The sequence below is a fragment of the Canis lupus genome, chromosome 23 (assembly GCF_003254725.2).
Source record: "Canis lupus dingo isolate Sandy chromosome 23, ASM325472v2, whole genome shotgun sequence".
Taxonomy (NCBI): Eukaryota; Metazoa; Chordata; class Mammalia; order Carnivora; family Canidae; genus Canis; species Canis lupus.
This window is the reverse complement of record NC_064265.1, coordinates 26,957,889-26,983,416: the sequence shown is the minus strand read 5'-3', so window position 1 is coordinate 26,983,416 and position 25,528 is coordinate 26,957,889. Positions and strand designations below refer to the sequence as shown.

The 25,528-nt window shown below is 34.5% G+C and overlaps 1 protein-coding gene across 14 annotated transcripts in view; it reads right to left on the bottom strand.

Annotated features, from left to right (window-relative positions):
- ANKRD28 (ankyrin repeat domain 28) overlaps window positions 1-25,528 on the bottom strand; it is a 189,396-nt gene that overhangs the window by 32,462 nt on the left and 131,406 nt on the right. For 13 of the 14 annotated variants that reach the window (XM_049099578.1, XM_049099579.1, XM_025449105.3 and 10 more), the window contains 9 exons: window positions 25,090-25,177; window positions 18,657-18,799; window positions 15,724-15,936; window positions 10,091-10,169; window positions 9,055-9,169; window positions 7,876-7,958; window positions 5,979-6,042; window positions 4,115-4,183; window positions 2,051-2,191 (listed from right to left, as the gene is read on the bottom strand). In XM_049099578.1, coding sequence (XP_048955535.1) covers window positions 2,051-2,191; window positions 4,115-4,183; window positions 5,979-6,042; window positions 7,876-7,958; window positions 9,055-9,169; window positions 10,091-10,169; window positions 15,724-15,936; window positions 18,657-18,799; window positions 25,090-25,177 — 995 coding nt within the window. Of the gene's footprint in view, window positions 1-2,050; window positions 2,192-4,114; window positions 4,184-5,978; window positions 6,043-7,875; window positions 7,959-9,050; window positions 9,170-10,090; window positions 10,170-15,723; window positions 15,937-18,656; window positions 18,800-25,089; window positions 25,178-25,528 lie in introns of those variants that run through there. The other variant, XM_049099582.1, reaches the window with a different exon arrangement.

Below are 25,528 nucleotides of genomic sequence, written 5' to 3'. Positions count from 1 at the left end.
AAAATCTTAAAAAAAAAAAAGGCAGTGCTAGATTGTTTTATACACCTAATTTCAGTTTTTCCCACAATTCTAAGTAGGTTTCTTTGCAAATTTACAGATAAAGAAGATTTTACTTGGCAATTACCTGCTCAGGCTCAAAGAGGTATAATATAAAACCCCCAAGATTTAAACTGGGTCTTTTGGGATCCCAAAGCTCATGTTTTTTTTAGTACATCGGGTTGCTTTGTGTAGATCTGAGAATTAACTGTTTAAGTAATAAATATCACTAGCCTATTGCTCAAAACAATTAGGTGAGAAAACTAATAATTTATATCTCTTTAGTACTAATATACTTCTACAAAAAATAGTAGGTTGGTTTAAAATAAAACCAAATCCCAAACAGAATGGGTTGAACACTGTTATTCTTCTGATTTTTGCATAAAAATTCAGGTTTAATATAATTGTCTAAGGGCAAGGGGATCTCGGGTAATCTCTATGTGCATGTATTATGTGTGTGATCTTTCAGTGGAATTTTTAAATGTTGTATTTATTTGACAGAGAGACCATGTTCAACTGCATGCACACAAATAGGCAGAATGGTAGGCAGAGGAAGTGAGGCAGGCCCCGCACTGAGCAGGTGGCCTGATGTAGGGCACAATTCCAGGACCCTAGGATCAAGACCTGAGCCCAAGGCAGATGCTTAACCAACTGAGCCACTCAGGTGTCCCACTCTCAGTGGAATTTATGTAGATCTGGCTGAGCTACAGCTAATAATTAGTGTGTGGGAATAGTAGTAAAGGATTATTTGTGGTGATATACACATTTTGGGTATAACCTATTTTAAGAAAATCTATAAATCAAATCCTGAAGCTATAAAATTTATATATCAGAAGATGATCTATTTAACTATTTATCAAAATACATATATATTTTTTACAAAGTCTTTACCACAGATTTTCTTTAAAGAACTACTATCTAAAAACATATTTCAAATAATTTAACTTCTCCCAAAATCTATCTGCACCTAACTATTCTGGGTATATATAAAATTCTACAAAGTGATAGATTCTTGTAAACAAAAAGTACATTTTACTAGTGCTTTCAAGATTAGAGTTTTAGCTATGAATCCAACATAACAAAATGCCACTGATAGAAATGGCTTTGGTATTAGTTATAGAATTTATAATACTCTCAAATTATGCATTTTATTTTGAGGGTAAAAAGCAAATATTAAAAACCAAAGAAATAGTTCTATGTTAATTAAAACTTCTTGAAGTATATTTTATAAAATTCTCCCCTACAAACCACTCTTTGTTTTTCTTTAAAGGTATTTTTCCTCTTAACTGACCCAGACACATGGAAAATACCACAGACTAAAGATCTCTGTCTCCAATGAATTTATTTTCTTCCAAGGCAATATATATTAAGGAGCTATAAATGGTTCTGATCAACTTTAGGTGAATATTAATTATAAGAATAATTTACACATCTCTTATTCTTTTGTTCTTATTCAGGCATTCTTGGCCAATATTTAGTTATTCCATTATCTCATTTACTTATTTAAGCAATATTTGGTACCAAATAAGTGCCAGATTCTGTCAGTTTGGTTATTCCCTTTTTGGAAACCAATTTATAAGGATCTCTTAGAAATATAAAATCTCTACCTCTGATGGATACTGGTGTCCAATCTCTGCCCACCTTCTATTGGCATCATCCACATCTCCTCTCGGACCCCTTCCCTATGACAAACTCAAGACTGCCGCCTCTGAGAAATCAGAGGGAGAAAACATGGAGGAGATACTAGGGTGCACTTTTGGCAGGGAGGACAAGAAGAAGTCTTTGTTTCTTCTACCAGATCAGTCAATAAGGCAGGTTGCTAAGTAGAAATAGGTAGTAAGAGGATTACAATTTAGGAATAATTACGAAACCAATTTATTTCCCACACTAGAGACTCAGGAAAAGACAACAAAAAGTACAAAAAGAAAATATAAATTTTCAATAAAAACAGCCATCCACATGGAAGATTCTAGTTTATAGAAATAATACTTTATTCTCACCACATGATACTTACTTGCCATCTGTGTCTGATGTGGCTGCATAGTGCAGGGGTGTGCATCCTCTTTCATCAAGGTCATTCACACTTGCTCCTGATCCCACAAGAGCAAACAGGCACTGGTAATTGCAGTTGGCAGCAGCATAGTGCAGCGGAGATCTTTTGTGCCCAAGTTAATATAAGAAAAATAAAAGCCAGGGACATACACCAGTAAACAAGAGCACAGCTGCCTCTTACTTGATCTAGTTACAAATACTGTATTAGTGAGCCTGACATTGAATTCTACCATATGCTATGTCCTTAGAGGGCCAGACAGAGAGCTAGTAGGAGAAAGTAAGGTGGCAGAGAGCTTCTAAGAATAGAAAATAAGATAGAAACACAATTAAAAATTATCTCATGGACCCCACAGTAACAATTCTAGTCTTTTGAGTGAATTATAGATACCTTCATATTCTGCTCAGAAACTTTTGAAAATTTTAACAAATCTTCCTTTATACGAATAAAAATGTTTCATTGTACAGAGGTAGAAGTTTTGGTCATATCTCAGAGGAATAAAGGATAAGAGAAATATAGAAGCCTTAAAAAGAATGCCCTATTCTATCAACTATGCAGTAAAGCTGCATAGTAATACCAAGTCTCTCAAGCAAAAACTGCAGTTTCGAAGATTGTTCCCCAATCAGAAGAGTTAGAGTATTTATTGTTCTTAATTTCTAAAGGGTGAATATTTGTAGCTGATTTCTTCCCAGTTACTGAAATGCAACAGAATGTTACTAAAATTAGGAGTCCCTAACTTTGAATTGCAACTCTATGATGAATCGAGTTTTCATTAAAAGCAAAAACAAAACAAAAAAAGGAAAAGAAAACAGAAAAGTGAAGGTAAATTCAGTCCAGAATCGTCATGTTATAATTTTTTCTAAAACATTTACCTAGTGAGACGATAGTAAAACATTATTTTACTTTACTGGATAACAGTATAGTACACAGTAATAGCATTTTAAGAAAGACAATTAACCCTGAATTACTTTCAAGCTTCTAAATTCAGAATATGCTTCAGAATCCCGTTCTACTATGTACAGTAAAAAATGCTTCAAGTACTACAAATTAACTAATATACTGAATTACAATCGTAAAAGCCAATTAACTGTAAAAATATTGCACTGCAAAGCCAAATAAATTGATTTTTGATTTTGCAGGTCATTAGTTCCTCTTATTAGTAGGCTTATGAGAGCAGTCTATTCCTCTAACTAGTTATAGGGTCAAATAGCTTTTTTTTCCTATATGCATTTCTGATTCCCTACCATACATAATTCTATTTACTTCTGCACTGATCCCATCACATGCACTGAACATACACCCATACATTTCCTTCTGATACACACACACTTTCTTGTCATAGACTTTGAGGTAATTCTCAAACTCCTGACCCATTATTTTGCTCACACTGCCACCTCTATTTTTTTTTTTTTAACCTGATTCAAACTGCCTTCAATCCTTTCCTGTATGGTTGGTTTTAGCACATGCTGGGTTAATTCCTACTCTAAGTTAACATAATAGATACTGGTGGCTTTAAGTACTGCTACCATAAATGCTAGTCACAGTGAGAACAAAGATTGGCTAAAAGACTACAAAGGGACTCTGTCACTTCACAGGTGCTTTCCTATCAATCATATGAAGGGATGTATAATGATGTGTTGTTATGTGTATATGTTTATGTGAGGATTTTCAGGAGGGGAGAACAACAATTTCATATATATTTGTGATCTACTTCCTTCCTATTATATAGGCACCATGGAGTTTTACATTTCCATAGTATAATTATCGGAGGAAGAAGAAGAATGATATCAAGAGATACAGAGGTATCTGTGGCTAGCAGCCTGGGGCCGTGACAGGGACATAAGTGGAAGAAGACTGTGGGTAAAAATGAATATTTAGAAGTTACTGACTTATTTAAGCCTCTTTTGCATGATCATAATGCAAAAGATGCTGAATTGTTAATTCTCAGAAGCTAGTTAGAAGATCATGCAAATCACTAAGTAAAATAACATTAATTAGGTTCTATAGAGGAATGGTATCATAGCCTACCTCCCAAACTTGTCCTTTTTGTTGAAGTCTGCACCAGTATTCAGCAGAAGGTTTAGGCACTCCAAATTCCTATTCAGGGAAAATACAATTAAAAGACTTTAATTGTTGGGCAGCCCGGGTGGCTCAGCGATTTAGTGCCGCCTTCAGCCTAGGATGTGATCCTGGAGACCCAGGATCAAGTCCTATGTCAGGCTCCCTGCGTAGAACCTGCTTCTCCCTCTGCCTATGTCTCTGCCTCTCTCTCTCTCTCTCTCTGTCTCTCTCATGAATAAATAAATAAAATCTTTAAAAAAAAAAAGACTTAATTGTCAATAATTTCATAATAAAATTGGTAGTTTAAATAAGTTATCAAAGCATGTTTTCAAATGAAGGCAAAATGAACAAAATGGTGTGATTTATATTTTATAAAAAATAAAACATTAAAATTCATATTACCTAGAATTTTATTTTATTTTTTTTCATATTACTTAGAATTTTAAAAAGTTATGTATACACATAAAAGAAAGCTCACATTTGTAAAAAGAGTTCCTGAGAGTCGGTTAAGCAGCTGTCTTCAGCTCAGGTCATGATCTCATGCGTCCTCGGATGGAGTCCACCCATGTTGTTAGGCTCCCTGCTCAGCGGAGAGTCTGCTTTTCCCTTGGCCACCCCCCAACCCAGGCCACTATCTCAAATAAATTTTAAAAAAAAATCTAAAAAAAAAAAAAAAAAGAGTTCCTGAGAGTTTTTAGGGACCTTTAAAATAAACTCCAAACAACATTAAATTTAAATGGTTTTTAATACTAAATTAAATGAAAATGGGTTTAAAAAAAATCAAACCTGGAAACCCAGATAATGTTCCAATTTGCTTTCTCTTATATTCTCCTATAATTGCTTAGATGTATCCTCAGTTAAAATTATAGGAGAGTACAGTACATGTGTGAGTATTTCTGTACTTTAGTTTTCAAAAACTTGAACATCATTATTATGTTACACTAGGAACTGTGACTGCCACCTAACCAGACAGTCATGTTGTCTTTTGTCTCTCTCTCTGGAGGCAATATGGAAGCTGGGTTTTAAGGAAGGTTTTTTGGTGACCTTGGAAGAACAAAAGGACCCAGGCATACATTCACAATCCATTTCTGCATCTGAGACTGGCCTAGTGGAAGTCTTGGTTCAGTACATTTGTCCTCTGAAAACACTGGGAATTTTTAAGGAATTATCAGGAATAAAGTTCTTGCAAATAATGTTTTTGGTAAGTCACCATGAATTAAATGGTGTATTTTAGATTTAGGATCTAACTAATCAGAAACATTAGATTAGCAGCAAGCTTCAGGGACCAAGAGTTTTAATTGAAAGTTGATGTTTATTCAAACCAAGGACCTAGTTTCCCCTAGCAGCAGTATTTAAAACTTTGTCCAAAATCCTTCAAACTCAAAAATTTCTTCCTGTATATTAGTCCTGAGTAGAGGCAAGACATAAATAAACCATCAACACTCTTCCTTCTAAAATTATGATTAAAAAGCCCTATATACCCTCTCAAAGAACACTAGGATAACTCAGAACATCCTTAATGTTTTGTTGCTCTCATTTGAGGACATATATTCTTTTCATTTATCCAGAAATAATTTCTCTTACAGAAAGCAGTAATTCCTTTTACAGTTTTGTTCCATCTCTCTCACTCACAATTTATATGACTTAGGTGGAAGAAGATTTAGAAAAAGCAATTTCTACTACTACTCTGGACTATCTTCTCCCAAACCACTCCTATTATGGTTTTCTACTTTGAGGCAGCCCAGAACTAATAAAGAGAAACAAAGATAAGAGAAAAACTGACATGATCAGCTACTTTTTTCTGAAAAAGGTAAAAATTTTGTCAACATACCCTCCAGCTGCAGCTGCATGTAGACAGGTCCTGCCAAAATCATCTGGGGTATCTATATCAAATCCTAGAAAAATGAAATACATCTTATATAGCATCACAGATAGGTTACTTCATATAAAGTACTATGTCAAGAAATGTCAAGTATCACATGCCCCCCAATCTCAAACAAAACTGATTTACAAAAGGACACAAGATTATTGAAAATAGATTAATAATGTAAAATATTACCAAAAAAACTGCCTCTAAAGGAGTGGGGCTAGTTTTAGGATAAGTGCTGGAGTACTTGTTTAAAAGCCATAGGATACAATGGAATATTATTCAACAACAAAAAAGAAACCAAATACTGATACATGTTATAATATGGATGATCCTTGAGAACATTTCGCTATGTGAAAGAAAAGACCACATCTTGGGTGATTCCATTTCTATGAACTGTCCAGAATAGGCAAATCAAGAGACAGAAAGCAGAATAGTGGTTGCTTAGAGAGGGAAAGGAAGAAATGAGGACTGACTGCTAACAGGAGGATGAGAATATTCTAAAACTGACTAAAGGGATGTGGCTTAGTGGGTTAAGTACTCGACTTCGACTGAAGTCATGATCTCAGGGTCTTGGGATGGAGCTCCATGCCTGGCTCCCTACTGAGCAAGGAGTCTGCTTGTTCCCTCTGCCCCTCCCCCTCCCACTGCTCTCTTTCTCTCTCAAAATAAATAAATCCTTGAAAAAAAACCCCAACTGTAATGATGGTCCCATACTTTTGAATATACTAACACACACTGAACTATACATACTTTAAATGGATGAATTGCATGTTACATGAATTATCTCTTACTAAAGCTGTTTTTAGGGGTTCCTGGGTGGCTTAGTTGGTTAAGCATCTGTGTAAGCTCAGGTCATGATCTTGAGGTTCTGTGATGGATCCCCATGTTGGCTCTCTGCTCAGTGAAGAGTCTGCTTCTCCTCTGCCCCTCCCCATTGCTTGTACTTTCTCCCTCTCTCAAATAAAAATCTTAAGAAAACAAATAAATAAAGCTGTTTTTAAAAAGAAGCCATAGGTGCTTTGCTATCTGTGGATTATTACTAACGCTCAAGAAATTTTAGACTTCTCTTTCATAGATAAATGGGTCATGAATACTTGTGGACATACATATGCTTTTAAAAACTTAAGAAATAACTAAAAAAAAAAAAATCACTAAGAAAAACACAGAAGGGTCCCTAAGAAAAACACAGAAGGGTCCGTCCCACACAATATGTTAATTTTCACTGAAACTTACCCATCATTCTTTGACCAATTGTGAATATTAACATACAAAATATGTCTAACTTTAACACTCTGAGAAACAGACTATCATTTAAAATCAATTAAATTATATATATTCAGTAATTCTATGCATTTAATAAGGACCACAGTTTGTAGTATTTATAGAAAGCTATAGTCATTTTACTTCAAAATGACTATGATTATGGTATAACACAGTAATTAGATATGGTATAAATAATTTCACAAACCTAGAAGATATTATAGAATGGCTATCAGTTCCTAAAAAGGAAGCATGCAACTGAAGATACTATTTCTAGACACAGGGAGATGATCCAAGAAAACTATCGTTGAATGAATAGAAACTGCTCTAGAAACATTCCATATCTCATTCCCCAACTAACAGACAAAAGGAAATCCTGGAAAAATAAAACCTTTCCCAGATTTGAAGAGAAAACTGAATCTTAAAATTAAAAGATCTAACATCTAACGGGGCTTAATAAAGGATTCACACTTGGACACATCATCTACAAGTAATTTTGGAAAAGCAAGATAAAGATAAAGATAATTTTTGTATTAAAATTTGGGGGGCTTTGGGAAAACAAAAAAAAGAAGAATCAATCTGTAACAGTTCCACTTACCAGAAGAAAGAAGTTTCCTGCAGCAATCTGAAAAACCACTTAAGGCTGCCAAATGGAGGGGGAACATTCCATGTATGCCACGCCTAAAGCATAAGTAAGACAGTCACCTCATTACAATACAAGAATAAACAAAAATTTAATAAAATACAAAGAAACTATTAAAGTAAGAAGATAATTAGAGGAGTCAAAACCTTTAATATTTTGAAGAGCAATTTGGAAAAAGGGTTAAGGTAGTTATAGCTTATTTATTATCCAGCAGTTTTCCTCCAGGAGCACAATTTTTCAAACTTCGCACTACTGTCATGATGGACTTTGTATGGGGGAAAGGTGGTGGTGCGCTACACAGTGCATGCAGGATGTTCAGCAATGCCCCCTGGCTCTATCCAAACCAGATGCCAGTAACACTCTCCTCCAAAGTATAACAATGAAAAAGGTCTCTGGACATTTGCCTATGGTGTGAAATCCATTCTCCCTGCCTCACCACTGAGAATCATTACCACAATACAAAATGTTCAAAAAGACTTACTGTAGTAATTTTTGTAAAACTGGAAGCAACTTAGGTTTGCAAATAAGTAGAATAAATAAACTATGAAATCTCTATATAATAATTAAACTTTATAAAATGAATAAACTACCGGTATTTGTTGAGATGTGAAAAAAAAGTCCAAATTTTTATCTACATGGCTAAATCAAGGAAATTGCAAGAGTGTTTGGTAGCATCCCATTTACAGAAAATTTAAAAGAAGGTTTAAAACAAGTTAATGAATATATATAAATGTAATAAAATATAATAAAAACACAAGGACACACATAGGAATGATAAACTTCAACTGAAGTAGGGTATTTACTTCTGCGGAACATGCAAGAGAATCCATCTTTCAAACAAAATCTTTATATAAATGGATCACAACAATGAAAAGCTCTGACCAAAACTGCATATAATTCATAATCACTGAGGTAAAAAAATATAAATAAAAATATACTATACTGGCTTATCAGACAAAATCACATTAAATATCTATTCTAGCACATCAACATCACAAAAAGGAAAAAGTTCAAGCAATTAGTACTATATTGGGCACAAAATCCACACTCCTACTTGAAATCTCTGGAAAACTGCAATTCACTTTTATCTGTTTCCCTGTCATCACAGCTATCAACACTATGGTAAGTACTTACTTTGCAGTGTCAGCACCACTTGTAATAAGAGTGTTGATTAGCAGCTCATGGCCATACCTTGCTGCTATGTGCAAAGGGGTGTTTCCATTCTTATCCTCACAGTCAATTACAGCTCCTACGATAAATAATGTACTATCAGATGCTGGATTATATTAAGATCAAGTCAAATCTATTACATGGAAGTAACATAAAACACTTCGAGCATAAACTAACGGATATAGTGATTTAACTAGATTTCATTCTTAGAACATTTACTGAGCCAGGCACTAGAGTTATAGATTTTACACTTAAAAACACTTTTGTGAACTAAGCATAAGCTTTTAACAGATTTTAAAACGACAAAAGGGTTTTGGGGTCTAAAGTCTGGAAATCACTGTATTAAAATAAAATTAAACATATTTCTTTAAAGCAAGACTTCAGAGCTTTAATGCACTCTATGTGTCATCAAGATTGCATGCAATGCTTTAGGAATCATTTGATCACGAAACTACTACTACTTCCTTGCAAAACCGAAACAACCATTATCTCAACGACTACTAACAAACAAACAATTCCTTGGAATATGGCTTGGGAAATACTAACATAATGTACCTAAGAGTTTTTATTTAAAGGTTTAGCTTGCCTCGTACTAATTTAAATGCAAAAAAATATAAGTTCTGAAAATAAATGAAAGTTCTAAAAATAGGTCAAAATATTCAAAAAGGGAAAAGATAAATGCAACAGAATTTTGTTAACGTATAATACAAACTGTGGTGTAAAGACAAAGTTTTCTATTTAGCAATGCTTAAAAAAAGCCCACAACAACTGCTAAAGAAATTGTATTTATAATTCAGGTGAAAACAAAACAAAACTAAATGAAAAATAAATTGTGAAAGATACACATACATGGCATTTTATACTTTTATTATTTGAATTTCATAAGACCTGAATTCAAATATTAAAAATTTATAGACAGCTACAACAATTCCTCAATACCATTCATTTTGTGGATGTTTTACTACATTTAAGAAAAAAAACAAACAGAAATACTTTTTACCACTCTGGATAATGGTTTGTGATCTGGAGAATCTACCGTGGAGGGCAGTCATGTGCAGTGGAGTTTTCCCATCCTTGCTCTGAAGTAAAAGAGATTTAAAATTATTGTTATTTGTCACATGTAACCCTTAGTTTTATTTTGAATATCTTCTTGCATCTTTATTTTGTAAAACTATTATTCAAACATTATGTTTAGTTCAAAACTATGGAGGTAAAACAGCTGTTCAAAATTATAAATATTGTATTATATTATAAAGCACAAATATACAAAACAACAATAACAAACCCACACCAAAACCCCTCAATGCCTACATTTTACAAAAAGCTCTGCGTGGTAGGTACAGTGTAATCTTAGTATTATTCCTATTACATAGGTGGGAAAACTGAAGCACAAGAATATTAACAATTCAATCACGGTCACAGTCAGTAGTGGTACAGCTGGAATGTACTTCCCATCTTTTAAAAACTTGCTCACATTGTTATGATTCTTTCATTCTAAGAAATGCTGAATCCCTCCTTCAACCAAGGGAAAGTGAAAGAATTAACTTCAACCACTACAATTTACTTTAAAAGCTTCATAATTTTATAATAATCTGCAATAAATAGTTAGCTTTTTTCTCATATTACTTAAAATAAGTAGACTAGCTGTGCATGTGTGTATTTAATGTACAAACTCTGAAATTCTAAAAGACTTCATCAAAACATATAATGTGACCATTACAAAGGAAGGAAAGAATCTATTCTGTAATTCCTAATCCTTCAGCAATATTCAGCATATCTTCTGTGTGTGTGTGTATATATATATATATATACTTAAAACTGAAATATGACCAATGTCCTAAGTTTACACTAGAACTGTATAATGCAGATCTCTTTAAGAAATTCTCATGTCATTATAATAGTGGAGTGCTAGATGAACTTTGTAATATCTATCAACATTTGATTCCATAATTTGTATTAATTTTTTCAGGCAAACAAGCTATCCAACTGGCAATTTATCTCAAAGAATTTTCAAACCTTTGGAAGCAGTGTGTGCACAGGAGGGAAAACAAAACAAAATAAACCAAAGCCAGCAAACCTAAGTGAACAAACAAGGTAGGCCCTGGAGTCAGAATGGCCTGAGCTGAATCCCACTTCTGCCAGTTACCACAGCAAGATTTAAGAGAAGCTATGTACCTTCTTGAGCCTTCACTTCTCAACTGAAAATGGATATGATATTACCTGTACCTGATAGGTCTATTGTACAGAATAAATACACTAATCTTTGTAAAACACCCATATAACATACCAGTATCTGTCATATATAGTCTATACTATATTTGGTGTTTTTATCTATGTACCTAGTTTTTATCTATGTACTAGTTATTCTTCCAATCAGAAAAAAAAAAGCACAAAAGTGTTTTAATAAAGGGATTCCAGGTTGTAATGTCTTTTCAAAATGTTCCCTATATAACATATCTTGATTTTTTAATGTTAGTCTTTTACCTACAGACAAAAAAATAAAAAAATAAAAACTAAACTGTGCTATAAATTTGAGTTCACAAAATGATGAAATTTGAAATATAATTACAGCTAACATTTATATACATATAGCAAGCACTATCTAGGCAGTTTTAAAACTAGTAAGTTCATACATACTAGTCATTTTCTTCTTAAAACCTTATGACATATGTAGTATTGAGCCTAACAGGCCATGGGGTTAAGAAATGTATCTAGGTCTCATAGCTAGTAAGTGGAGTCCTACAGGTGGCACTGGATTAGTATTTTTACTTTCTACGTGCTTACTGATATAAAAATATTCTAACATACTAAAACAAACAAAAACCCCCAAAAGATTCAGGTTACCAACTGAAAAGTCCACTTTAAGACATGTTAGAAAGGAGGAGAGTACATTTATTTCTCTCTGAACTGGGGAGACAATGGGTAGATTTTTTTTTCAAGTCACCTTAATTAATTTTAGACCAAATTAAGAGTTTCCTTTTTTTTTTTTTTAAGATTTTATTTATTTATTCATGAGAGAGAGAGAGAGAGAGGCAGAGACACAGGCAGAGAGAGAAACAGGCTCCATGCAGGGAGCCCGATGTGGGACTTGATCCTGGTTCTCCAGGATCATGTCCTGGGCTGAAGGCGGCGTTAAACCCTGAGCCACCCAGGCTGCCCAAATTAAGAGTTTGAAACAAAAAATAAAGATCAAAACTCTAAGAGTTGGTTTCACAGGTGACCATAAACAGCAGCAAGTAAGCCAAACATATTCCTTTTACATTTAAATTTTAAATCAAATTATTTGGGCTATTTTATCTCACCAAAATTTCTTCTGTTTTAAAAAATTAAATTCAACTAATTAACATATACTATATTATCAGTTTCAGAGGTAGAGGTCAGTGATTCATCAGTCTTATAGCTAGTGCTCATTACATCACATGCCCTCCTTAATGTCCATTACCCAGTTACCCCGTGCCCTCTCCCCTCTAGCAACCCTGTTTCCTATGGTTAAGAGTCTCTTATGGTTTGCCTCCCTGATTTCTCCTTGTTTTATTTTTTTCTCTCTTCCCCATGATCCTCTGTTTTGTTTCTTAAATTCCACATATGAATGACATCATATGACAATGGTCTTTCTCTGATTGACTTATTTGGCTTAGCATAGTACCCTCTAGTTCCATCCATGTTGTTGCAAATGACAAGATGTCATTTTTTGAAGGCTAATATTGCAGTGTGTGTGTGTGTGTGTGTGTGTGTGTGTGTATACACACATATATATTCCAGTAATAGTACTATTCCACCCGAATAGTAATATTCCAGTGTGTGTATATATATATTGATAGACATCTGGGCTCTTTCCATAATTTGGCTATTATAAACATTGGGGCACAGGTGCCCCTTCAGACCACTACATTTGTATCTTTGGAGTAAATATCCAGTAGTGCAATTGCTGGGTCAAGAGTAGCTCTATTTTCAACTTTTTGAGGAATCTCCATACTGTTTTCTAGAGTGGTTGCACCAGCTTGCACTCCTACCAAAATTTATTCTTATTCAGGCAAAGTGGGAAAAGATGTGCATTTAAGTGATACAACCAAAGCAGTAGGGCTCATGTTAATAAACGAGATTATAAAAACCAGACCTATAATGCTTTTTCATTCATTTTAACCCTATGTAGTAGTTTGTAAGATAGCCAATTTAAAAACCTATTAATAAATAATTGAATTATTTCAAGCCTAAATTCACATTCTAATTTCTAGTCATCCACAACTTGATCAGGGACAGAAACACCAAAAGGGAGAACGAGGTAGAAGGAAAAGATGAAGCAAGGAAAAAGAGATGACTTGATAAAGAGAACATGAGGGTTACAAGTATAATTTTTTATAATAAAAGGCAAGTGTCAAAGCCTTATTAGCTCCTTAATGAAGCAACGATTTTATAGGCATAGATTTGATAAATATTTATATATATAGATAATTTTTTTTTGAAAAAAAATCAGGAATGAAGAAATATTGAGTGAATATACATTCTTACTGTTTGAAAACACATGGCTATTAATAATTTTTATATAATTTCAGAGCTGGAAGGTATCTTAGAGGTCATTAACATGGAAACTGTGTTCTAAAGGCACTTGGCTATAAGATTATTGGACAATTGCATATAAATGGGATGTCATACACCCAGGCAAGATTAAGGCAACTTTTTAGGAAATCTATTTCTAAACCAACATCCTAGTCTTGTAGCCATTAAGTCTACTTAACCACTGGAGTCAGGTATGTATGCACTCACATATGAATCAAATGATCATCATTAAATTATATTAAATATTCATGATTAAATGGCACTGAATAAAAGAAATAAGCCTAATTTTTACCCCTTAAAGACAGCCCTATAGAAACTAAAACAGAGGTTACAGTTAATGATATCGGTAAGCCATGATACTTAATATTTAACACACAATGATGATTTAACTATAGTCACTTGATCATAACAGGTCTCATACAGACTAAAAAATTTGGTTGTGATCTTTTGAGAAATGTTAAGATCTAATCTTCATTAAAAATTACTACTAGGCATTTGAGGAAACAAGTAACAAACTTCTTTCCTTCATAAGAGTTTAGATATTGTTCTAGTTCCCAATAATCCAAACAGCTGGAATTCTTCAAATTTAGTATCAATAAATTTTTCATAATTATTTAAAATCTTAAAACTTTAGTAGGTGATTTGACTAAGAACTGGAAGCTTTAAATGTATATTCTTAGAAGAGGCATTTTAAATGTAAGCATATAATAGGAGTTCTTTATGATACCTCAGGTCCTTTCCTTCCTTAGATGTGATATCTATGAATTCTTCCTATAGCTGAGAGATGGTAATTCAGATCAATGACCTAATTATAGATGGACCTGCTGCTACTGCAGCTATCAGATGAGGTCAGTGGCATCACTAAAGGTTTCTCTAAAATTAAGAAATATAAGAAAATGTGAATGACAATGTGAAAGACACTGGCTCATGATACTCAAAAAAAGAAGTTGAAATCTTAAGTAATTAAAGCTCTGAAAAAAACATTTTAAGTTTAAATGTTCTTACTAACCCTAAACAGTTCAATTTTATTTGTGGTTTTCTTTTCTTCATAACACAAGATATAGACTGGTAAATACTTAAAGAATGAATAAATGAATTAAAACAGAAACAATCAGGGAAGCATCTTGGAAAAACTAAGATGATGATTACACATTGTAAAATAGTGTTGTTCAAAACTGTGGCTGAATGCGTGTGGTTTTGCACAGAATTATATAGTGAAAGTAAATTTATTTTGGCTCCAGAATTTTCACATATTTCTAAAATTTAAATGCTCATTCCTGAAAGTGTTTGTAACCAAAAAAACAAAAAACAAAAAAAACAACTATTCCTTATACATAACATTTTTTTTCCTTATACATAACATTGAAAATGGTCTTTCAATTTTTATAAAACTGGAAAAAACTTCAAAACAGAAAAGTTCAAAGATTACTGTGAACATCCATATACATACCACCTGGATTCTACCACTAAGATTTTACTATATGCATATCATCATATATCAATCTCTTCATCTACCCATCCACCCAATTATCTGATGTTTTTATTTTTATTTTTTATTTTTTAATTTTTTTTCTGATGTTTTTAAAAGTTGCAGATATGACTACATATTATCTCTAAACACTTTAGTATGCTTATCATTAACTATGGCTCAACATCAGTTTGGTTTGTTACCTCCTAAGGGAAAATCTACATGTAACAAAGTGTACAAATCTTAAGTGTGCCATTTCATAAGTTTTGACAAACATTTATATAACACAAAGCCTATCAAAACACAGAATATTACCATCACCCCAGAAAGTTTTCATCAATCCCTCCTCACAGAGGCAACTGTTTTTTCTTTTTTTTCCAACTGTAGAATCTGGAATCCCATATAAATGGAGTTTCAATTGTTCTAGAACCTTATATAAGTGGGACTAGTATTTATATTCTTGTATAAGGCTTTTTTAAGATTCACCTGTGTACCTGTGTCAATCAGTAATTTGTTCCTTTTTATTGCTGAATGGTATTTGCTACTGATACTGTTTTAAACAGCAAACTCCTAAACACTACAGTATGGATTCTGATTTTATTTCATACCTTCATATTGACATCAGCCCCATTGCCTACTAGAAGCTCTAAACACAATGCTCCATGTGTTGATGCAGCAGCAAAGTGTAAAGGAGTAAATCCTTTTTCATTCTTTTGATTTACATTAGCACCACAGTCTATAAGTTCATTCACTACAACATCTTGTCCATTGTAGCAGGCTACATGAAGAGGTGTATTTCCATAGGCATTTGGTTCATTCATCTATTAGAAGAAAAAAATCTCAATGTTAAAATAGTCTTGCTACAAAAATGAGACCCATTTTAGCGATGTTGTGATTGCAATCAAGTTATTAAAATGAGAAAGACTAAATACACAGATAAAGTTTGTAATTCTTAAGTCCTTTTAAAATAATGAACATTAATAACAGCATTTTAGGTCAAGTAGATTTTGTACATTCAAGAAATCATGACAAATGAACACAAACTGAAAATTCCGAGGTATACTGAATAACATGCTTATTTTCAGCCTTTATGTTTACATTGAGAAGAGATTAAAGTTGGTAACGAAGATCAGGTTTTTAAAAAAAATAAGTGACATCTTTTTCTATTTCATTTTTGCAAGAAAGTCGGGCTGTAGATATTTTCCAGCCTTACATGTTAACATTTTACCAGAATGAATGTGCTTAAATGAATATGCTCAATACTGCGAAGTAATCCTGGAGGAATTTTCTTTCTCATTGTTTCTCACATAATAAAATTTACACAAAACTTTTGTGTAAAGAATTTGACCTATGCCCAATGCGCTGTCTGGCTCTCACCCTTGCCTTCTGGGAGGTAATCTATGGCATACTTGATAGGAGTGTCCTTGTTTAAGGTGGGAGCTAGCTACACTGGATCTTAGAGTAGGACTGGCCACAGACAACAGTCTGGGGGTAGGATGTGACCATATTGCATAAACCAAAGATGTGATTTAGGGTGCGGGCTTTGGAGCCCTCAGTTATCATAGTGCACTTGGAAACTGAAATCAACCATGTGGGCAAGTGATCAATCAATCACACCTTTCTCAAGAGCTCCAATAAAAACTCTGAAACAAAGCTCAAATGAACTTTCCTGGTTGGCATTACTATGTGTGTATTGTCACACACTGATGCTGGAAGATTAAGAAGTCCTAACTCTATTGGGGAGAGAACAATAAATGCTCTCTGTTTAGAATACTCCTGGACTGTGCCCTAAGTGTTTTTCCCTTTGGCTGATCTTAAATTGTACATTTTTTTTGTATAATAAATCATGAGTATAATATCGGTCAGTGAGCTATTTTTAAAAGTAGGCTCCATGTCCAGCATGGGGCCAATTAAGAGCTTGAACTCACAACCCTGAGATCAAGACCTGAGCCAAAATCAAGAGTCAGACACTTAACTGACTGAACTACAGAGGGCCCTTCAGTGAGGTTTTTGAATCCTTCTAGTGATTTATCAAACCTGAAGGTGGTTTTGGGGCATGCCTCAACCTTGTAGTTGTTCAGAAGTAAGGGTGGTCTTGTTTGGAGACTGTGCCCTCTAACTCTGAAGCTGGCCCCAACTTATCACAACTCTATTTAACATTTTCTTTTCTGACATCCCTGGTAACAGAAATTCAAGAAAGTGAAAAAATTACACTTAACTTTACTCAAAGTACCTAGATTTCATCATCAATAGCTAGGAGACATAGACTAGATTCTCCCTCAAAGTCTCCAAAACTTTGAGAACTCAAATTTAAGTCACTCACATTATGGTAATTCGTTATGGAAGCCTTGGGAAACTAGTAAATCATGCAATTGGAGGCCACCATGTCACTAAACAGCTCTAAGTCTGACCATGTATTCCAAAGAACGCTGTGTCACCAGTTTACAAATGTTATTTTACTGTTAATAAACAAATTTTAAAAACTGCACCAGAATGAATGTGAAACAGTAGTCATTAACAAGGATGCCTCATTTATCTAGATGAGGGGTACTGTAAAGCATTATGCTAACTCTGGTGAACAGCTAGAGAAAATGCTGAGAAATAAAACATCTGTTTGTACTCTACAAGACCCTACCTAACAACATGTCTTGATTTTTTTGCAGTATCTCATAATACTGACATTTTCAGTAACTACTTGTTTGCTTTAGGCAAAGTGCTTCATATAATCCTTAAATTAAGAGTCTTATATTCAGCTCTCCAATTCAGCTCTCCAATTCTGCCTTACATTCCTTATTCAACCAGACTACCACCTACCTTTTTCTTTTGTTTTGCAGCTGATCTAAAGCCCTCCCTCTAGCAGAGCCTAAAACTCTTCTCTTTCTAATTTGCTCTTTTTAATCTGTTTTGAAGAACTAGATGAGTTGGTCAGAACTGTACCTAAAATAAGAGTAAATATACTAAGAAGGGTATAAAAGCACAAGTGCTTAAAGGATGGCCTGTGAAAGTGACAGGTATTCTTAGCTATCTCAATTCAGGAATCAAAAAGTCAGAACCCTCCTAACCAAACAAATTTATATAGTAAGGAACACTTAGAGTTGATTGGCAAGAAGCCTCTGGTTTTCCTGCCAAGCTCTTGCCAATATCCTGTAATGTGCACTGCTAGAGTCATTTAAAGGGAGTATTAAACTGAGCAAATAAGACTACTAGTAACCTAGCTACTTAGGAAAATAACCCAACTGTCTGATCTGCTGGTTTCCACAGCTAAAATGGAGCTACAGGGCTTGGATTGTGATGAAAAAGACAGATTTGTATTGTTCATTTACCTTTGAAATGTCCTTTACCTTTTAATATACTTTGACCAATTACATGATCAGATATTAGCGCACTATATATTATATAAAGAACTACAAATATCTAATTAAAAGACAAAAATATTATTGTATAAAATTATCTGTAAAATTTGAAATAACTTCTGCCAAAAATGAAATCACAAACGTATAAAATGCCCCCTTCATTTATACTGCTCAATCTATAAACCTACATCAACTCCAAGATCCAGAAGGTACTTGACTACGCTGATCATCCCACTAGAGGCTGCTGCATGAAGAGGTGTATAAGACTTCTTATCCTTGCATGTCACTTCAGCTCCATGTGCCACAAGTAATTTCACTACTTCAATGTGACCTGAAAATGTATTTATGAGAAAATAATGAGCATAGGAAAATATGAAATATAATCTTGAATAGCTTCTTTAAAAGGTAAAAATGCAAATTAAATAATGCAGAGATCACTAATAAATCAAGTTATAACCAGAGAAAGGATGGAAGAAAAAGAACTCAGATAATTTTGATAAATGTTGATAGAGGTAACTAAGTGAAAATAATATTTGATTATTTTATCCAGTGACCACCTTTTGTCTAGATAATCCTCCTTTTGTCTAGATCTTGTTTTCAAGGTTGTTTAAATACATTCTCAAGTTCTGAAGTTTCTTATGCCCAATGTTACACATTAGTTTATGTTTCTCTTTAACATTCCTTGGTGGAATCTTCTACTTGAAGATCTGGGAGTGGCTTGGGGATGTTTCTTAAAAATGTTAGGTCTTTAGTAAATGTAGTTAAAAACTTATTTTCCTCTATTATAATTTCTACAATGTCCTTAACCAACTTAGTTTGCTACCCATTTTTATTGGGATAGGGTTATATATGTTGTGGTTAATCAATTCCTCAATCTCAGTGGCTTAACTAGAGTTTTCTTCTTATCAACACTAAAATAGCTTGGCAAGAGGGGTCTGTTCAGTCACTCAAGGACACAGGCTCATACAATTGACACCATCTTGAACATGGCCAGTCACTGTGCCAAAAGGAGGAATAGACTGTAGAATCTCAAATCAGCAATTAAGTGCTCTGGCCTAGAGGTGATGTTGCTTTCAATTCACTAGTCAAAAATAGTACCAGGCCCTACCATACAAATAGGCCAGGAAGGGAAACATGTATGCCAAGGTGGGAGAACCACTATTCTCCTTTTATATTTTTTGGTCTTTGTAAGATTAGAAGATTAGAAGATTAGATTATATACAGTGCTTTCTCCTTCTTCCACAATGCTTCCCACCTCTGTGCCTTTGTTCATGGGATTCCTTCATTGCATGAAATGGTTTGCTTGAATATTTCTTTCCAAGCATTGCTACTAATCCTTCAAGGCCTACATCAGTTCCCATCTTCCCCAATAAACCCAGTCATCTCTCTTTTCTAGAAACCATCTAAGCCAAAAGCACCACATATTTGTAAAATACTAATAAGTATATAATACCTTCTGATGGGTTTTTAAACTTGGAATCATTATTTAATGCCTCTAATTACTTTTATGTAGTAACTTCCCAAATATATTATCTTCAAAGGCAAATACTGTATGCTCTTATGTTCCACAGGGCTGAGAACAGTGTTGTATACAAAAGAAGTACCCAATACGGGATCCCTGGGTGGCGCAGCGGTTTGGCGCCTGCCTTTGGCCCAGGGCGCGATCCTGGAGACCAGGGATCGAATCCCACGTCAGGCTCCTGGTGCATGGAGCCTGTTTCTCCCTCTGCCTATGTCTCTGCCTCTCTCTCTCTCTCTGTGTGACTATCATAAATAAATTAAAAAAAAAAAAAAAAAAACTCTTAAAAAAAAAAGTACCCAATAAATAAATTACATTGTTACATTAAATAAATTGCTCATGACATCATTTTTTAAATATCCCTTCATAGGGAACAAGTATATAAAATTAATTACTGGGTGCCTGGGTGGCTCAGTTGGTTAAGTGTCTGCCTTCAGCTCAGGTCATGATCCCAGAGTCCTGGTACTGAGTTCCACATCAGACCCCCTGCTTGGCAGAGAGTCGGCTTTTTCCTGTACCCCTCGCCCCTGCTCATGCTCTCTGTCACTCTTCTCCCTCTCGCAAATTAAAAAAAAAAAATCTTTAAAGAAAAATACAGTTAGTAACTATAAAAATGAGGCTTTCAAACACAGGACTCACTCCTTGACAAAATAAAGGCAGGATACAAGATGCTCAATCAAGCAGATTTCGTCGTTTATATGTAAATTACCAATTAAAACGGATACTTTCAGTTATTTTTTCCCCCAATCTCATTAAGAAATATCTACTATATTTTTAGGAAAAAATCAAAGGAATATCTATCAAATACTAGGTGCCCAGGCAAGCATAATTATCAGATAAGATTATTAACTGGTATAAAAGATCACTCAATATACATTACTGATTATGACTCTATAAAGGATAACTACTTGCATTTACTGTAATACAGTCAAAATTAGTACCCAAGAGGCTCACCCATAAATATAGCTTTTCAACTGGGCAATGTGTATTATTAACTAATATGCCAAAAGAAACAAAGCTTTCTTGATGTTTAAGACTAGAAGGCTCAGGGACCCCTGGGTGGCTCAGCACTTGAGTGTCTGCCTTTGGTTCAGGGCGTGATCCCGGAGTCCCAGGATCGAGTCCCATGTCAGGCTCCCTACATGGAATCTGCTTCTCTCTCTGCCTATGTCTCTGCTTTTTTCTCTTTCTCATGAATAAATAAATAAAATCTTAAAAACAAAAACAAAAAAAGACTAGAAGGCTCATAATACTGGAAAACTGTTCAAAACCAATACATCATTCTAAGTAAATACACAGATCATATTAATTGTGTGTATAAACTAGTAGATTCTAGGAAGTATGAATTTTTCCTAATACCAATAAAACTTGTTTCTTTAAAGATTTTATTTATTTATTTGAGAGAGAGCGAGAAAGAACAGAGAAGGAGGGAGGCGCAGAGGGAGAAGAAGACTGCTGAGCAGGGAGCCCAACACGGGGCTGGATCCCAGAATCCTGACCTGAGCCAAAGGCAGAAACTTCACCGACTAAGCCACCCAGGTGCCCCCAAACCAATAAAACTTTATTTGGAAAGCAGCTATGCGTAGGCAAATTCACAATCTTAAAATTGACAAATATTTATTTAGTCACATTTCATAAATATGGATAAATTCCTTTACTGGACTACTGAAAATGAAAAAGGTACTTCTCCACAGCCAGTTTGGGGTGACTTATTTAAAAGAGAAAAGGGAAGAGAGTTCTAGAATGAAATAAATGATATTGTTCTAGTAGGTGGACCCTTGGCAGAACAAGTATATGTCTTTCTTGTCAATTTATAGACTGATGCTACCAAAAGGACTAGATTTCATTTAATTCATCTAGGTGTAGTTTTAGAAAATGGCATCCATTAGATGTGCATGCTATATGTAATTTTACTTGGAAAATTCCCTACATTTTTCCTCATGAATGCGTAAAAAAAAAGTAAAGTGAGCTATGTTCACAATTTGTAAGCTTTTACAAAAAAGGAAAGGAGAGAAAAAAAATACCATTTCACATTTATTCAAAATTATGCTCTACTTTAAAAAGAAATAACATGAGTTGCTAATCAAGGTAATATTTATTCAGCACCTTCTATGTCAGAGTCAACACGGTAAGATGATTTTGAGGTAGAAGTTGGCTGAATATTGCTGAAAGTACTGAAACCAACAAAAAAAGATAAATGTGTAAAAGGGATCTTAATAGAGGTTCATGGTCAGAGCAAACATGGGGTAGGGAGGAGGAAATGATCAACTCTTTGGGGATAGAGGCATTGCTGTGAAACACTAACAGATAATTCATTAACAGCATAAGGATAAATGTAACGCCTACCAGAAAAGTAAGGGGAACTTCAACCAAGGGATAGGAGACAAGGGCAAATAAGGAAGTTTGTGAGAAATAAAGTATAAGACTACATGAAATTTTACTATCTCTTACACTAATATTGACAGATTTTCTCAGTACAACATAGAGGGGACAATGACTGGACTTCTGACTAGTCTATTAGACCAGTCAATTGCTCCCTACTTTAACATGTTTAGCTCTGTTTAATCCTGAATGCCTGTGGAACAGTTTTATTTTTTTTATTTATTTATTTTATTTATTTTTTTTTTTTTTGTGGAACAGTTTTAGAAGCTATGTGTCAATACTCCTCTTTTTCCATGCTGAATGAGACAGGGAAAGAATCATAAATCCTCAGTGTCTATGTTCAGAATTTAATTAAGGTCCAAGAAACACAAAATATCTTTTTTAATCCACAACTGGCCTGAAAAGCAACACTGTGCATCAAGAAAAACAAAACCATTGGAGGAGGCCTCCTGATATATACACACACAGCTATTCTGGGAGTCCAATTAGAGGCAACCTACAAAATCCTCTGGCCTTCAACTTCATGAAAACAGCTGCTTACTTAAATCTTAATTTTGGAGGTAAAAGACCTGATGCATTCTGGTTTGTGTTTAAACCGTTTAATGTTAGATGTACAGTTTAAAATTATGCAGACTAGCTGCTCCTAAAGTGTTTGGAAGGATAAGCTACACTAGATATTCAGAAAAGTCCCCAAGACTTAAACTATGAAAAATGTACAGACTGAGAGGAGGGGACCTGAGAATGCTACAGGAGACTTGCTTCTGGATGTTTTACCTCCAAGTAACAGAAGAAAACTGCCTATGATATAACTAGAGGCATAAATCTTTGGTGTGAGAACACCAGAAGCTCAAAATGCTCAGCTTTTGGGTTTCAAAACAGGATATCTGAATAGGATATTAACTTTCAGGAATTTTCATTTTTATATTCCTTTACAATCATGCTAAAGGTCAGACATGTAATTCAATATGGATTCTAATGCTTTTGGTTTTTCTATTACAGGCAAAAAAAATTTCCTGGACCTTGGAGTTATCCATGTAACTGGTTTGAGTTCATTTATTTTCTTCCACTATATTTTATAATTTTATAGTTTTAAAAATTAATAATTTTCCATCATATCTTCCTTTAATCTTTTATTTTTATGTGAGAGACAGGAAAAGATAAAACCAAGAGCAGGGAGTACTCAGGATAAGTTATGCCTATAAGAAGGCTAGTGAGAGGTCTTTCTAATCAGGTAGTATGATTGGTAAATCAGGGAAGGACTGCAGTATTATCAAAAGAGATCGGTCCATATGTGATTTTTCTTAAGCCAGAGGAGCCAAAATAGCAGAAGCAGAATTATAATCTTTAGCAAGGAAGAGAAAAACTCTGAGGCTCCATGGCTTTAAAGGGAGGAGTTGGTCTTTCAGTTTTATTTTGAAAAACTTGAGAATGAATGTCTGTATCCATGTCTTTCTCCCAAAGGTACAACCCTGGCTTTGTAGGAATTGCAAGGTTCATGGCAGGCTGCACTTCCTCTACACTTAGAGATTTATTTCTACATGCATGGTCTTAGCATCCACAAGCCAATATTCTACTCGGCTCTTTGCGTGCTCTTAAAAATATCTTGAGGAATGCTCAAGATCTGCCTGCTCTCTGGCTTTCCAAGTTACCTCAAGAACCAATTAATGTTTTTGTTAGTGGTCTGGTCACAAAGTTGCATGGTTTTGGATGGACTAAAACCTTGGGGTGGAATACCCCAAGACTGTTTTCCCATGAGCTCTGTTAGATCGATCGATCGATCGATCGATCTATCTATCTATCTATCTATCTATCTATTTATTTAATGATAGTCACAGAGAGAGAAAGAGAGAGAGAGGCAGAGACATAGGCAGAGGGAGAAGCAGGCTCCATGCACCGGGAGCCCGATGTGGGATTCGATCCTGGGTCTCCAGGATTGCGCCCTGGGCCAAAGGCAGGCACCAAACCGCTGGGCCACCCAGGGATCCCTCTGTTAGTTTTAAAGTGCAATTTTACAAATCTTAAGACTTTTCAAGAATGTATGTATCATGTTACAGCAGAGAAACCTATACTCTAAGCCTTAATTTCTTTCTGTGAGATTACTGTTGAAGAAATCAAGCACGATGATGCCTATTCAACTCAACCCAGTGGTGGCCCAAAATAACAGGCTTCCTAAAGCACCTTCGTTAACTTCAACCTTAATATTCCCATAAAAACAAGGATGGAGGGACACCTGGGTGGCTCAGCGGTTGAGCATCTGCCTTCGGCTGAGGTCGGATCCCACAATCCCGGGATCGAGTCCCACATCCGTCTCCCTGCATGGAGACTGCTTCTCCCTCTGCCTGTGTCTCTGCCTCTCTGTGTCTCTCATGAATAAATAAATAAAATCTTAAAAAAACAAACAAAAACAAAAAACAAAAAAAACAAGGATGGGCTTTTAGTAAACAACTTAAATTATGTTTCCCAGACTTGTGTCTAGGGTGTCTCTCCCTTTAAAGATAAACAGAATTATTTTCAAATAGCCTTTAGAAGCAGACCCAACACACTCCTGGTTCTGGAAAACCTCTCCCATACCAGGCTGGTTCCACTTAGGCAGCAAATTTAGATATGGTGTAACTTCCCACTATCCTAAAAAACAGATGTTATACCATATGCAAGAACTAAAATGTACTAATTTTCCTGAATATTATCGGGTCAGAAAATTAAATTTAAAACATACATACCCATATATGCTGCCCAATGAATAGCCCGTCTATCTTTCTTGTCAAAAGCATTAATATTGGCACCTCTAGACAAGAGTAGTTTGACCATCTGTAATAAAAATAAACAGCTTCATCAAAATTTAGAAGTAGAACTATTCATGTATATATCTTTTATGATGACAACTCATCTCAATCTTTCTGGAACTGAATTTCTGCATTTGTAGAAAAGAAGGAGCTAGATTAAACCTTGAAGACCCTTTAACATAATTTAATAAATAATAGGACAAAATAATGAAAAAAAAAAGATTCACAATGCGTGCTTTTGAAGTCAGGTATCAGTATCTTTTAAAGATGCTACTTTGTGTCCTTTTTTATGAACAATGAAGTACAAATCTGGAAAGTCTAAAGATATTTATTTTTTTTATTTCTTTTAATAGCCTAAGGTGTTTTTAAAATGCAA